Source organism: Tursiops truncatus, chromosome 3 (genome assembly GCF_011762595.2).
Source record: "Tursiops truncatus isolate mTurTru1 chromosome 3, mTurTru1.mat.Y, whole genome shotgun sequence".
Classification (NCBI taxonomy): Eukaryota; Metazoa; Chordata; class Mammalia; order Artiodactyla; family Delphinidae; genus Tursiops; species Tursiops truncatus.
Window position 1 is genome coordinate 51,536,216 of NC_047036.1, and position 16,793 is coordinate 51,553,008.

Genomic DNA, 16,793 nt, shown 5'->3' on the forward strand with positions numbered 1-16,793 from the left:
AATTCTTACTGTACTTAACATATTTTGCCTTGTACTATAGTTATTTTTATATGTATTTGCCCAATTAGATTGTCCTTAGGAAAAGGAACCATTTCCTAAGGCACAGTGCCTTCCATATCGCAGTTGCTTAAAAAAATGTCTTTTAATTCTTGGTCACAGTATTATCACAATGTACTGTACTCCATTGTTTTTACCTTTCTGATCTTCGCAAATTTAAAAATCACAGTAACATACAGGAATTATATTCAGTATCCAAAGACTCTTCAAATGAGGTCATATATACAAATATTCTTGCTATTAAAAGACAGTATAGTCAAAACTGAACTCTTGGCCTTTCTCTTTGGAATCCAACTCAACATTACTTCCTTTTCTTACAGTGGGGCACTAGCTTCCTATCAGTCATGCTCTTTAATATCAGCTCCTCCCTTTTCCTTTTCCTAATTATTTCTGCCTATGTAATGAATCCTACCATTTTCATTCAATGCCTCTAGAATTCTTGTTTTCTTCCTATCCCTAGTCACCTCACCATCTTGACTACTATTCTTTTTCTCATAAAAGAGTTGCTGCTCTGACCACATTACATTTTTCCAGCAAGGCTTCCTCTGGCCTTTCAAGGTCCTCCAAATAAACATTATTATTATTATTTCTTTACCAATGCCTCTTTTGTCTATTCTTCCTATTCCCTGTATTTTCTTTATGCAGAACAAGGATAAAACTTACTGCCCTCTATCTTTCCATACTCTACTTATAAAGTCTCCAATATGACTAAAGGACATTTAAAATATTTCATTAGATAATTTCTGATTAAAAAATACCATTTAGAATTTTAAATTAATGGTATTGGGAAAACAATAATATTTGAAAATAAATATAGATCCTTTTCTCAAAGCAGGCAAATGTATTTCAGATAGAGTTTACCTTAAAAAAGAACTTTGAAAGTATAATCATAAAGTGGGTAAGGCCTTCATAACATTATACCAATGAAAGAAATAAAAGTTTGATAGTTTTCCTACATAGTATTTAAAAACTTTTATAAGTAAAAATAGATCATAACACCATAATATGGGAAATATATAACAAACTAGGAAAAAATATGTCTAAAATAGTTAATATTCTTAATACATTGAGTTAATACAAATCAATAACAAAATGATAAACTCTTCAGTAGAAAAATGGGTCAGGCCATGAAGAGCAAAAAAGAAGTAATACAAATGGCCACTGAACATAATTTTTAAATGTTCAGCCTCACCAGCAATTCTAGCACAAAAAATAAAATAGCAATTAGATATCAAGGGTTTTTCTTCCCTATAAAATAGTTAAAGATTGTTTTTAAAATAATACCTGGTGTTGTTCAGTTCAGGAAAATGACAGTCATATACGTACTGTTGGTGGGAATATACATTCATATATTCTTTCTAGAGAGCAATTTGACAGTTTGTCTCAGAGAGTAAAATATAATTCCATTTGAACCAGAAATTTTATTCCTATTCATTTAGCATAAGGGCATAATTATAGAGAGCAAAGTTTTAGTAGCAAAAATGGTTAATGCTGTGGAATAGAAAGGGATCAAAAGCTAGGACCCGGACAAAATTGTTCAACAGTGGAAAACCAATTTAAATAAATAATGACATATCTACTAAATGTTGTAGATGATGTTTAATGTTCAGAACAACATAATGTTCAATATGTTGAGAACTGACTACAAAGCATCATAAATAATATAATTCCATTTTTTTATATACATGTGCCTATGTAGACATAGAAAAAGATGAAATATATAGATCAAAATATTAACAGTGGTCTTACAATATTGTGTCTTTTTAGTTTCTTCTTTCTACTTATCTGCATTTTAAAAATTTTACGCTTTAATATGTATGACAAAACCCAAATATGATTATCACATTGTCATCTGAAAAACCTTCTCTCTTCCACACTCATTTAAAGTCTTACTGAATTCAGTAGTTTTTCAGTGAGCCTTATCTCTATAATACCAATGCCTACTGGGAATCTTATTACATATGACAACCATTCTGAATAATTAAGATTTCCTTTTTCATAGTCTGAATTCAAAGGAATAAAGAAGAAATTAAAAAGGAACTAAGAAAAACTGGACTGATAAAAGAGAAATATTTTAAATACGTATCATTAGATCTTTCCAACAAAGAAAACTGTTTGTCTAAATTTTCTATCTTTTCCAAATTCCATTTTCTTATCTCCAAACAACAAAAAAAGTTAAGAAGTAACCTTTTATTTCTGAACTACAAAAGGAAGGGAAATATGAAACAATTTTAATTGCATAGGTTAATTCCAATATGTCAATTATCCTTAAAATGTTAAAAAAAAAATCTCCCATGTAATATACAAGCACATGATATATGGAATGAAATCACCAACCACTGGAACCTCAAAGGATGTTTGAATAGCATTTGAACTTAAACAAATAAAAAAGCTGAGGCCAAAATAGAACAGATGTAACCAGGCCCACTCAGATGCCTTAAATGGCTGATCATGACAAACATAATACTTAAAGTACTGAGTGTCAGGGAATTAATTTACTGGGTTGAGGCTCACAATTATATGAAAATATGCTTAAGTTATTGGAAACGTCAAAAAATATCTTGTGGTTTTTGAGCATCATTTTGTTTTATATAGCTTTTCAGTTTCTCTTGAGATAAATTTATAAAAATAATTAGCAGAAGAAAGGAAAATAAAAAAACAAATATCTTGTCTTTGTAATACATATCATAGGTTGTATTTCTATACTTTCTCATGTCTGGCTTTTAAGGAGTTAGTTACATGGTGATCACATTTGAAAAAGAAGAGACATGAAATTTTAAAAGTCTTAGAATAAAAACTTCTATGACCCTAGATTCTGTGTTCCTTATTTGGTAGCTACTGCCCTAAACCTTTTCTAGAGACTAGGAGTGAATATTTCCCTTTAAAATTAAAACATTCAGGCAGACACTGACTTTGGATATTGAAAGTTCAAAGGCATTATTATTTTGGAACAAATATCAAGAAATGCATCTTGCTTTAACCATATTAGGGACCTGCATTCTTTATCCATTGTAAGTCCCAGATTTTTGTGACTCCACTTTTAGAAAAAGGCTTACTTCATTATAGAGCTCTCCTCTCCAGTTCTAGAGAGCTTGGAATACATAATCTCATTTGCCTACACTCGCTTTCTTTATCAATTTCATGTTGGGATAATTAGCTAATCTGGGGGATAATGGTTACTCTGATTTCTCACACAAGAATGAAATGCCATTCACACATATTTTGTCTTGCTATTGTCAATCAGGCAAAATCTCTACAAAGATCGGTATTTTCAGGATTAACTCAGCATCTTTGTCCTTTTTCGCATAATTATTGCCTTTTGCTCAAACAAGAAACCTTTCTGTTCCTACAGATTACACAGTGTGGCCCACTGGTAGCAGGTCTCATATTTTTAAGTTTAAATTTTTAAAAAGTCATCATTAAGATGGATGGGCTCTCTTCTTGTACCTCCCTTTACAGTGAGTTGTAACTGTTACATTAATCAACAGAAAGGGACTGAAGTACACCTCTAGGCCTGTGCTCTACACTCAGAAGACAGGATGCCTTAGGATGACATAACTTAAAACTGGGTCAGCAAATTAAAGCACTGATACTCCATTACAGAACATTTCTAAACCATTTAAAATGTCTTTAAGCCTTTAGGATAAATATCTGGAAAAGATAGGACTGCACGCCAATCTACTATATTTTACTGGATCTAAGATACCATTATTTTATGTACCATTAAAGAAAAATAATGCCGATTATTATTGTAAGATACCATCAATTGCAAAATGAATCTAATTTCAGAGATGTTAAAATGCAAATGATATGTGCTTTAGAATTAATGAAATATGACAATCGCTAGCACTATGCCAGGATCAACCTATTGAAGTTCCTGCTTTAAAGGGGTTAATTACTAAGTCCTGTGGATAAATAGGAATCAAAATTCCACCCTCTGTGATGTTTTACCCCCTTTTTTCAGCCTAATTTATTTATATCGTATGAATGTATGTTTCCAAATAAGAATATCTAATGTTTTTCTCTTTGCATTTGAAGAAAATAATTCTCACTTCTTTCTCTTACTTACTCTGGTGGGCAGGGCTCAGTGTTGCAGGTTCTTTGATTTTCAGGTGGCTTACTATCAGGGTCACAGTAATTGTTCTGGACAATGGAGTTGTCGTCCAACCTTTTACAGACCACCTCCTGTCTTTGGACACCTTGAGAAAAGGAGGACATCATTAATTGAAGAGTAGTTTACCTTCCAGTAAGTTAGGTATGCATAGCTTTCCTCTGTGGGGGATCAACCTCACTGGATCGCTGCTGTCTTATCTGTTCCAGAAACATTTGACTGCTCCTCTAAAAAGGAGAGAAGACCTGGTCATTATATTGCAAATTTAGGCAAAATTATTGTTCTCATATTTAGAAACATAACTGTTTTCAAGTTCAGAAAAGAAACTATTGGTAATTTTAAACAATTAGTATTCCCATTTGTATATTCTTCTTCATGCTTTCCTTTAAAAAAAGAAACTTTATTTTCCCAAAATATCATCAGATAAAATGTATGAATATACATTTCAGTGCAAAACAATGGTTGGATATCTATGTAAAAACAAAACATTAGGGACAAATTTACTTTTTAATATTTTGTAGGACAAATCCAATCAATTTAGTCTTTGTTAGGAACACGCAACATTCACACATTTCATTTTTTCTCCTTCCATTTACAGATTTATTTCTCTGAAAGCCCACAAGTCTAGAATTTAAAGACTGCAGTGAGCCTCTTTAGACTGCAACCCATCAGTAATCTATTTGCTTTGATAGAGTCGGCCCTTGTTGATTACACCACTGGCAAACAGATATACACATTTTCCATCAAATATTAACTTACAAAATACTTATCTCATTCTTAAAAATTGGTCTATGTAACCTGTTTGCCGCAGCTAAAAATATTCTCATAAAATTTGTAAAATTCTAAGTATATGTTTATTATTTATTGGCAAAGATATCCACCACACCTTGCTCACATTTCACAAAATACGAAGACACACACAAACACACTCTTATCTGTAAACATGCCTGGTGAATAGACTTTATGCAGATTCATTTTCTCTTCAGTGTGGAGGAATCAAAAGAAGCAAAGATAGGTGTATCAAGGTCTCAGAGGAAAGTCAATCTACAAGACAATGCTAAATGTTCCAGATCCTATAGATGTAGCAGCTTACTCCCAGAATTGAAAATAAAAGCACAAACTAAGCTATCCCCCTACTCATCCATCCCATCTCTATAACCCGGTAGGCTAAATTACCTAGAACCAGTTATAAAAGCAGCATTAGCAGTATCCAAGCAACTACAGCTTCATACCTACCTAGCCCCACACAAACCTTCAGTTTTTCTTTTTTTTTCTCAGTTGCTTTTAGTAGTGCCCTAAAGAAAAGAGTTTGACCCCAAATTAGGGAAATCAATGTGAAACAGGACCATTCAGTGAAGGAAACTGTCACTTAAAGAGCTACGCACCAAATGCTTCCCCAAGGTCCCTTAAACATCCTGGGAGTCTGCAGGTGGGAGTACCTCAGTCATCATGTTTTGCACACTTCTAACTAAGCACTTTGAATTTAAAGATAGGGAAATCTCTTTCCCTGATGGCAAAAACCATTAAGTCCCATAGCCCCCATGATGGTGGTGAGCAGATGAAGAAGGTATATTTTATTACTTGCAGTGACCCAAGGCTCTTACTGATCAAGTTTTTTGGTTTTCCTAAATTTAGGGGTTTAAAATATAGACAAACAACTTACTTGCAAAATGTCTCAGAGTATGTGCTGTATTCATTCCATCCCAACCCCTTGAATAGGCCAAATATCTCAGTTTATGCGACAACAGTTTGGAATTTTTTAACTATTAAACTTTAGATTTTTGAGGGAAGAATGATTCACACCAGGCATAGCTTTGACCCATTCACAGATGTTCCACAGTATTCACCACATATCTCCTCACTGTGTCATTCCAGTGGGCAGATAACTAAGTCCATGTGATTCACCTGGACAAAAATCTCTATTATTAGTCATAGAATTCAACACCCACTGCCACAGTGGCTCAGAATAGCCATCTACCTGGGTTCAATACTTGCTCCTATCAGGAGGAGCAGGGGACTGCTTTTATAGGTTAGCATGGTTATTTTTTAAAATATCCATTCAAATATAATTATACTTGGAGGGGGGAGACTCAAAACATCCACTTACACAAAGGATTTACAACTTCAGCCAACTTTTATAAATACATTTAATAACTAAAAAAAGATGATTAAACTTGCAATAAGGAAGTTGGCATTCAAGCTAGTACCTCGGTTGCTTTTCAGAAAAGGATAAACTTTTTATTTTTATTTTATTTTACTGAGGGAGGATAAACATTTTCAACACTACAAAATGGAACTGATATTGCTTTATATAAGTGGCAGAAACATCAATTCAGTTTCTACAGGTTAAGATAAAATTCTACTTCCTTTAAAAATCGTAGAAATGTTGTTTGGTTATAATGACATTAGTTTTTAAAAGTAGCCTTTAATATAAAAGCAAGGCTTCTGCAATTTGAATCACAGATGAGATATTAGTTATTAGAGGTAAGATTTACATTTGATTTTAAGAGAAATTCTAGCCATGTATGATCTTGAAAAACTTCAGCTACATAACATTTATTGTTAAAAATTTGGAAAATACACAAAACCAGAAAGAACAAAATAAAAATTATCCACAATCTCATATCTTTGCTTTGGACCTTTATTTTTTATTTTTATTTTTTGCTGTACGCGGGCCTCTCACTACTGTGGCCTCTCACTACTGTGGCCTCTCCCGTTGCGGAGCACAGGCTCCAGACACGCAGGCCCAGTGGCCATGGCTCACGGGCCCAGCCGCTCAGCGGCATGTGGGATCCTCCTGGACCGGGGCACGAACCCACGTCCCCTGCGTCGGCAAGCGGACTCTCAATCACTGCGACACCAGGGAAGCCCTGGACCTTTATTTTTAAGGTTATTTTGTTCTTTGGTGGGATCCAGTAATTAATTTAAAATTACATAGTACACAAACTAAAAATGCCAGCTAAATATGGTTGGCAGGTCATTCATTCATTCATTCATCCATTCATTCATTCAATAGAGAATAATTACTGAATACAAGGCACTGTACTTCTTATGAGATATTGAGCTAAGTGCTGAGAATTACAAATTGACTTAATTTTGTCATGCCTCTCAGACTTCTTAAAAACTAGAATTTAGGGGTACATTTCACTTTCATAATTTCAGAATGCTATTTTTTATGAAGTAAAAATTAAAGTCCTTGAATAAGCAGCTGAAATAACTGTATTTTACAAAGATGCATTTTCCTTGCATTCATCTTTTATTAATTTTCTTCTAAAATGTCATATTAGACAGTGTGGTATTTCACACTCGAGAACTGACTGACTATACTAGTAATCTATTCCAAACCTTCCTAAAATGCTGAACTATCTCCCTTCAATAGCACAAATCTCCTTCCAACTTTTACCCCCACACTTGGCAGGTTTACAGAATTTTTTTTTTTTTCTTTTTAAATCAGCAGCAACAGAATAACTCTCTAAACCAATGCACCTAATTGGATGGATTTTTCAACACATACTTTTGGATTAAAGAGAATGCAGCTTTTAGCTTTAGAAAACACAGATCAACTGGAAATAATCTAAACCAAGTCAACAAGAGAAATGATTGAGTTTAGAATCTTTTTATATGATCAACCCTCTTGTACATAGCTTCTTTTAAAGTAATCTGTAAAACATTGCTAAGAAGTTGATTTAAACCTTTCAGGAATAATTACATCCAGTTACACAAAACCACTATGCTTTCAAATCTAAAGATGTATAGTTTATAACCCAAAACATAAAATGTCCGTATGACCAGTCAGTATATGGCTAATCAAAAACAAAATTCTGGTGGCTTAGTGCCCATATCCCCTGGAGATATGCAGGTGTTCTGCAGAATTTAATTGGTCAAACTTAAACTTGCACTAATTATATTTATTCTTAAACACCTGAAGTTACTGGCATGCAAATTCTATACCCAATTCTGTTTTTAAACGCAATTCCTCTTCCATGCTTAAAAAAAAAAAAAAAAACTTTAATGGTTTCATATTACAAAATTTAAGTACAGAGATGCCATTACCAATATATATTTACTTTAAACTTTCTAAAATGGGTGTATCCTGTTTAGAGTCTTTTAATTTGCTTACCATTTTGGTTCTTTGATACCAAAGATGGTTCTTAACACGGAAATATAACTCTTATTTTTAACCTGGAAGTTTAAATTTGTCAGATCTTATATTTAATTTCTGCTAAAAGTTACAGATGATCTACTTGCCCATCAAAGGTTCTGCTGTCCAATGGGAGGAAGGAGTACCCAACTTGAATCACTGCTCAAGCTACACATGAAGAAATGGCATTTAGTATTTTGAAGTAGCATACACCATAGGAAAATGAGCAAGAAGTCCACCAAGCTGCGAGTGAGTCCTATATGGAACCCTTCATCTGTTGTGCTTACTCTAGGAAATGGTGATGGTTCAAGAATATAGGGTCTTTTGCTCAACAGCTGCAGAGCCAATCCTGAGTGAAGACTTTAGAGACCATTCCTCCTCTTCATTTCTTGCCTCCTTTTCAGTCCCTCTCCTACTCTTCTTATAAGCTGCTCAATGTTCTCATGTCCCATCTCTCTTCTTTCAGATAATTAAATCATTTAATAAGTTCATGTGTAACAATATTTAGCAATTTATTGCTTTTCTCAGGGTAGTTCATCATTTTAAAAGTAGAGAGAGGGCACTTAATGCACAGAAATTACCACCTGAATCTCATTTGAAAGAGTGATATGTATTAAACCAAGAAGGATGTGGGAGAGGTTAAGGGCAAGAGAAAGATCTTCTAGGTCTTCTCAAATCTACTCATAAGAACCAGCATTTCAGTCCTAGACGATTCAATCGGTAAGTGAGCAGTCTGTAACTACATGTAAGTCAGTAAGGGAAAGACAGAAAGGAAAAGTGTAACTTTGGGATTGATGGGCTAATCAACATCTAGATAATTTAACCTAGTGGCAAAGCACATCCTATCTACCCAAGAAACCGTTTTCTGAAGAATAGGGGGGGAAAAGTTAATAAGTCAGAGCTTACAGTACAAATGTGGTTGGTGGCTAAGGCAACAATTTGCTTAACCACAGCATCCAAAGTAGCTAGCAACAAAGACAACACTATATAACCACAGTATACAGAGCATATGGCCAACAACATTAATTTAATCTAAATCTTCAGTGCAGATAGCATCCAGAGAGCAACAAGTGCCAGGAAAAAAATGTCTCTCTGCTCTGCCTTTCATGGCTGGAATCTGGCTGCTGTGCTGTGTGATTATTGGCCAGACATAAGCATTTGTAGGGTAGAGCAAAGCCCATCTGCCTTGGATCTAACAGCTGGCATCAGGGTACCAATCAGCTCCACCCATTTGCTTCCTTCTTCTCAAGAGCCTCCTGCTAGTTTTTATCTCCCAAAGGTTTTCTTTCTCTGCCTTTCCAGTGTCTTCCCTTCTGTCTTAAGCAAAATTAAATGTCCCAAGGAAGCAGGATTAAGAAAAGGAGAATGCAGCTCTAAAAGTATTTATTTTTCCAGAACAACTCTGTTTAGTGATGGTAAGGTAGGGTGGCGCATACATATACTGCGTTTATTTGAAATCACACTATCCCTGGAGGGAATTCTGACTACTCATTATAAATTAACAGTAATCTCTTCCATGGAAAGGTCTAGCTTAACTCATTGAATTCCTACTAAGTCTAAGCCATGGGTTTTCATTATCATAAGGGGGAAAATGAGTGAGACAGACTTGACCTCAATGAGATTACATTAATAATGAAGGGAGGGGATAAAACAAGTACCATTATAATTATATTATGGAACCTACCTTATCTAATAAAACAATGCACTTTCAGATGTAATATTTCTAATTTAACAGTTCCTTCATTTTGTTATGTTGCTGTCTGATTTCTCTTTCCTTTATCTTCATGGATCTTAAGAACTCTTCTCATAGCCAAATGTCTGAGGTAATTCCCTTTCACTTTATCTTGTTACGATATTTTTTTCTCACTCTGACTTCTGTCATGTTTAGTTACTACCTCTTTTTGAGTTCTAGGCAGTTTAGATAAATGATGTAAGGCAAGTTTTCATTCTCCTTTGTAAAATGAGACCAAAAAATTAGATGATTTCTGATGTTCCTTTCAGATCCAAAATTCTATGAAAGTTGTCTTTTCTTTTTTCCTCCACAATTCAATTGTTCATTTTTCCCCCTTCTAGATCTGCTTTTCCCCTGTCCTCTACAGAATAAGAAGTCTGGAAAACAGGCATTTGTTAGATTCCATTTGGTTCTGCGTCATGTTTCAGTGTCTCATTTCTTAGCAGTGCGAGGTACGTATCAAAGGGGTTAGACATGTCAAAAGGCAGAACACTAACTAGAAATAGGACTTTGTGAGAGACAAGTTTCTTAATATAAAGAATTAACCCATATTATACTAAAAAGGAATTTCCATGAACTTCAGTAGGAGCTTATTTGTTTTGGGTATTTCATTAAACACTTTAGAGGAATGATGCTGGAGTACAAGGAGGTCTTGAGTTTCTTCCTTACATTGTGATGGATTTATTACCAATAAGAAGCTTTTCTTTAATTATATATAGAATCCTTTTCTTGGAACCAAAGAGCAAATATTTCAGATTTGAATTATAACAAGGACACAATCATAAACAAGCTGTATAGTTTTAAACTAAAATCTTAATTTTATTTAGATAAAAAATGGGAATAATAATATCATAAGATCCTATATAATCAGGATGATAATGCTTATCATTACAAGAAGTTTTATTTTTTCCCAAAGTATTTTATGCATAATACCTTGTAAAGATGCATAGTGTTATGATTGTCAAAAATGAGATTTGGGACAAAATTTCAGTGAAGTGAAACATGACCTGTGACACACTGATCATAAATACAATAGGAAGGCACTTAAACTTTGGTTTCAGCCTTACCCAAGTTTTTCAGTAAGTAAGATGTATCCCGGCCCTATTCACGTTAGAGAAGAATATAATCTCTAAAGCAACAGAAATGAAATGGAAGAGGAAGGAAAACAGCATTAGGAGTGTTTTAGGTTAGCACAGATTTCTTGCCCTCAGTTATAAATCTTAACACTAGAGAAAAATGCAAGCCACAATATGCAAGGGTAAACAGTAAAAAATGTCAGGTTATCAAGCTAAACTTTCATATGTAAATTTTTTACAAGAAGTTAGAAAGCTTAAATTATATTGAAAATATACAGGAGAATTCAAAGAATTTTTTTAAAAAGTGTATTCTATAGGGGAAGCTACATACTTAAGGAAAAAGATAAATAGAAATAATTATTAGAGACAAATAAAAGAAAAAAACATATTAACTTCCGAAGCATGAACCAGCCAAGAGCATGAGTTTACCTAGAGGAGTAGCCCTCTCAAGGGCATGTTGCAGGAGAACTGAGCCAGGTGCAATTGATGGCTACAGAGCATAGGCTTTTGGGAGCTGTGATGTTCACAGGTGCCCTGCTCTGATGCCTGGTACAACTAATCCCATATGTTAAAGGGTACTCTTCCTTCTCAACATTGAAAATGAACTGAAAGAAGGGGATGATAGGAGAGAGTGAACAGGGGAATGCCACAGTCAATGCAATGATAGACTATTGTCTAGTCTTACAAATATTTTATTTTTCAAAGACCAAAGAGAAAATTATGGAATAATGAACAAAGCTGATGCAAATCTTTATTCCTTGTAAACTCAAGTCACGTTTTACAAGGGACGTGTATCATTAAAAATATCACAGTGATCTGTTTTACGTCTAAGTTTGGTATATACAGGAACCAAATGTAAAAGGACCCTCATAGTTTCGAACAATAGTACAACCTCACACAGAAAATATCTTTTATAGGGAATTTTTCTTAAAAACTAATTATATAACTATATTTCTTCAAAGGGAAAGAAATGACAATGACTAAAGGGCTTTCAATTATTCAAACTAAAATTTCCATCTGGTATCTTTTACTTAACTCAAAGTAAATTTTGGATGGTAATTCCTAAATTAAAGTTAAGCAAACAATTATAAGATTTGACTTATTAATGTCTATTTTGAAACTTGAAAATCAAGTCTATTTTGAAACTTGAAAAACAATTGAATTTTGTTTTCCTCTGTTCCATTTTGGGACCCCTCCACTTTGAGTTTCTTTCCAAGTTAAGTGAATATGTCCTTTATAAGCTGCAATACAAGTGTTAATGGTCAGTTGACCATTATTAGTGATGTTAAATATGTTAGCCATGTTAGAATTAGCAAAGAAATTAAAAGGACATCTGTGAATATGTAAAGCATTTGCCTTTGTTTTATCTGGTACTTTGAGAGCTATTCTCTTTCAGTCAGATATTAGTACTGGCAAAAAGACTGCATCATATTTTTCTAATAATTACTTTTTAAAATTGTTATTTTAGAATGGACTTATGTACTTTTAAGTGCACAATTATAGTTCTGTTGTATCATTCTTGGAAACAATAAAATATGTAACATTAACATAAAGTGCTTCCATAGAAACAATGTAGAAATATCCAGCTTTCTAAAGGGGCGAGGTAATCTGCATGATAGATTCATTAAAATAATTTGAAAAGTCTATTATTAATAAATGGAATAGTGTGGATTATTACATAAACTTGTTAGGTAGTAAACTGCAAGGGAGAATTTGCTATCAGGGGCTCTTTTAAATATATAGTTTCTTTTTCTTTTCTCTCTCTTTTTTCTTTCGCTTTAATCACCCACTAACCTGAAACTGAACTAACAGACAGAGGAAGGAAGCATATTCAGGAGGGCACATCAGAAGATATACTTAATACAGATATGAAGGGGAAATTTACATATTACTCAAAACCTCTAGTTTCTTAATGGAAGTGCAGAAGAGTCTCCATTTTTAAACTCTGAACATCACCAGGACCCTGAATAAGGAGTTTATATGCATTTTTTTCCTCTTAGGAAATGAAGTTCACCATCTACTGAAAGGAAGTTAGGTGACTAATTTTTATCCAACTTTACTGACACTCATTTGAAATCAAGAGTTCTCAAACTTTCCTGGTTCACAGTACTCTTAGTGTCCCAGTACTTTTTTCACAGCCCTCCCAGGCAGAAAAAAAAAAAATCTGAGTTTCACTTATTAAGTAGTTAGGTCCAAACAACTCAATAGTAATAATTTGTATGGTGTATGACCGTGTCACTGTGTTTCTATTGAAAACGTACAATATTCTGCAGTGCCTCTGTGAGTCTGCTGTAGTGTCCTGGGGTACTATGGGGCATTGTGAAAAATATGGCCCTAAATCAGGAAAATACAAATAGTACTTGGAAACTATGTAAAGCATCTTAAAAATCTTAAAGAGTAGAAACCAGTTTCAATATGTATAAGAATCCAGGTGAGCCAGGTGAAACCACAAAAAGTAAAATAAAAAGAATTTGCCCTAGTTAAAAAGAGGAAAAACATAGAAAAAATTTTTAAAACTTATATGCTACACACACACACACACACACACACACACACACACACACACCACATTAGGCTTAAGATGCCATCCAGGGAAGAAAAAGAATAACAAATAAAACAAGCATCTTTATAAAATTTGAGCGTCAAGCACACAATAAAAATTAATTAGGCTATGTAAATGTAAAAGAAAAAGTAATAACATTCTAAATGGTCAAATACAGTTGATTAGAAACATTCCTGAAACACTCCATTGTATAAGAAAAATCTGTGCCCTTTGATCTTCAAACAAAATCAAAATTGCCTCTAAAAATAAACCTGTCTCCCCCTCCCAGACTTCCATCTAAGCATAGCTTTAGCTTATCTTTTTTTTTACCCCTGAGCTGCTAAGCAATGAATGTTTAGCAGAGAGATGCCTTTGTCAGCAGAAACCTGACCAAATTGGTATGCAATTTTTTGTACAAAGAGAAAGAAAAGCCTAGAAAAAACAGTTTGAAGAAAGTAATCAAAAGTGTCAGTAGAACTGATTGCAGGACGAAGACTGTTTATTTACAGTATAAATGTAAAACTAATACATGAAAATACATATGTATTTCTGACCTTTCTTTGCACAACTAAAGGATCCTTAAGGTTTCTTTCCTAACAGAACAGGTACAACAGTACAGCATCAACTCTCAGTTAATTGGTTTTGGAAGTTTTGCTTTAAAGCCTAAGGGTTGTATTAAATAAGAGGAGGAGTTGGGGGGGGGGGGTCGGGGAGAAGGGTGGGGGTGGAAGGGGAATGGTTTGAATAGTGGGAAATGAGAGCACATCCAGAAAGATAGGGGAGGAAATTATCATGAATACTGCTGCATTTTGCAAAAATTCATTCCCTAACAAAAACAACAATTTCCTAAAACAATAAAAGGCCTTCTCTGATTACAACTATAAGTCACAAAGAGAAAAAAAAAGTTTGTTATCAGTTTTCATAAATGTTGAGTTAAAACAGGGGCCTCATATTCTGACTTGAGTCTAAATTAAAGTTGGTTAAGTACATAACCACTTATTCATTTTAGCTCCCTAAGTACCACAGAAACTTGAAATGAGAAGAAAGAATTTTGGAAAATCTGTTTAGCACAATTGCACTTGATCTTAGCCAAAAGGCCAAGAAATGATATTTAGCACAATTTCGGTCAGTTTTGAAAGCATTAATTAGATGCTTATAAATGATCTATCAGGTAAAGAAGCATGTAAATAAACTAAACTACAAAAATGCTTTCTAAAGGCATGTTGAAGGCCAATGGCCACACTAAACAAAATTATGAAATTAATTGGTATTCTACCACTTTTTTCATTTCCTTCTCTGATGTCCCTAGTTACTTTCCCACCCCAGATACTTATACCTAAATCGTTTGCATTCCACTAGTAGCCAACTAATAACAGAGGTGTGAGTTAGTAATGCTCCCAGAGGTATTTGCATCTGAATGTAAATTATTTGAAGACTAAATAAACCTTCAATTAGCCTCAAAGGCAGTACTTCTCAACCGTGGCTACACATTAGGGACCTTTTAAAAATCTGATGCCCAGACCATACTCCCAAGCACTTAAATCGGAATCTCTGGGGGCGGGCCCAAGCGTCAAAATTGTTTAAAGTTCCCCAGGTGATTCCAATGTGCAGCCAAAACTGAGAATCATTGCTTTAGGGAAAGCATTTGAAAAAATGAAATTTCAAGCTAGTAAAGGAGAAATTCTTGAGTGGGGAATATATCATGTTGCTCTACTGATGATGTCAACTGATGAAAAAGCTCTCTTCAAGGTAAAGGACCATTTTTATTACGAGAGAAAATGCTACATTAAAAAAAAAAAGAAATCACTAGACTTCTAAGTCTTGATTTCAGCGTTACTTCACTTGAGTATTACTGTAAAACAGGAAAAACAATAGCAGTGCCTGTCTCATGGTGCTATTGAGAATAAGCAAATGAAACAGCGAACCAAAAAATGTTTCATAAACTGTAAAGTTCTATTTGTCATTACACAGCTGAGCTAGAACCATTTATCATTAAAAACACTAGGTGTAATGTGATTACAACTGTAATATGGATTATTACCTAAAGGATATGTTAATTTGTTTTAATAGACATTTATTTTATGAAATCTAAGTATCTAGCCCAATGTTTCTTGAAGTATGGTTGCTGAACCAGTATCACCAGCATCACTTGGAAATTTGTTAGAAATGCAAATTCTTGGAGTCTTCCCCAGACCTACCAAATCAGAAACTGGAGGCAGAACGTAGCAATCTTGTTTGAACAAGCCCTCCAGGTGATTCTGATGCACACTACAACTTGAAAACCACACATCTAGCCAAACATCAGTAAAAAGAGAATATATATAACTAAAATCAAAAGATGAATAAACATCATTTTTTCAGTCTTTAAAAGTCACAGTGCAAAGGCGTATCAGCATAAATTACTACTTAAAAAAACTCCTAAAGCTTTGTATTTTAAAATAGTACAGTTCTCACTACCTAGCCAAGCTTTATCAATCAACACATTAATCACGAATACAATAGTAGTATATAAATTTAGGAGTCAGATTAATTACAGAGTATAGAAACAAAACTCTAGTGGGAGTAACAATGGTTCAGAAAATAGTCCAGTTTTAATTGTCTCAATGGAAAAGGCATAACTGTATCTTAAAAATCACATTTATCCTGAAGACAACACTCCACAGCATCTCAATGTTCTTATTCAGGCTAAGGAAGTGTGTCAGCACTGACTCAGAGAAAAGACCATTTCTTGGATTGAATCACTAGCAGTGTTTCCTGCAGTCTTAGATTTGTCACTGGGTCTGCTAAGCAACAGAAAAACAATCTCAAAACTTCTTATCTTAAAAGATCTCGTAAGAGAAAATATCAACATTGCTCCCAAACTCAAAGTCCAAAGGTCGTGAGAACATTGAACAGTCTTGTGAGACTGCAATAGAAAGTTCTTTGAGATCTTTCTTGTTCCCTCTTTTTCCATTTTAAAAAGTTTTGGCAGTATCAAGATACCTAGCACCACTTTGGAAAGATGAGAGTGGAGTATCCCTGTTAAGAACACACGTTAGTATTCATCCTTAGTTTCTGAGTGAAAACTGAGAAGAAATGACTTTTTCCTGAAAGATTCCTTAACAACAGATGAAGTTCCATTTACCATTACTGAG

The 16,793-nt window shown here is 34.0% G+C and overlaps 1 protein-coding gene across 1 annotated transcript in view; it reads right to left on the reverse strand.

The window, feature by feature from the left end:
• Window positions 1–16,793, reverse strand: part of ADAMTS6 (ADAM metallopeptidase with thrombospondin type 1 motif 6) — a 262,877-nt gene that overhangs the window by 31,571 nt on the left and 214,513 nt on the right. The window contains exon 20 of the mRNA XM_019929977.3: window positions 4,127–4,256. Within this exon, the coding sequence (XP_019785536.1) occupies window positions 4,127–4,256 (130 nt within the window). The remainder of the gene's footprint in view (window positions 1–4,126; window positions 4,257–16,793) is intronic.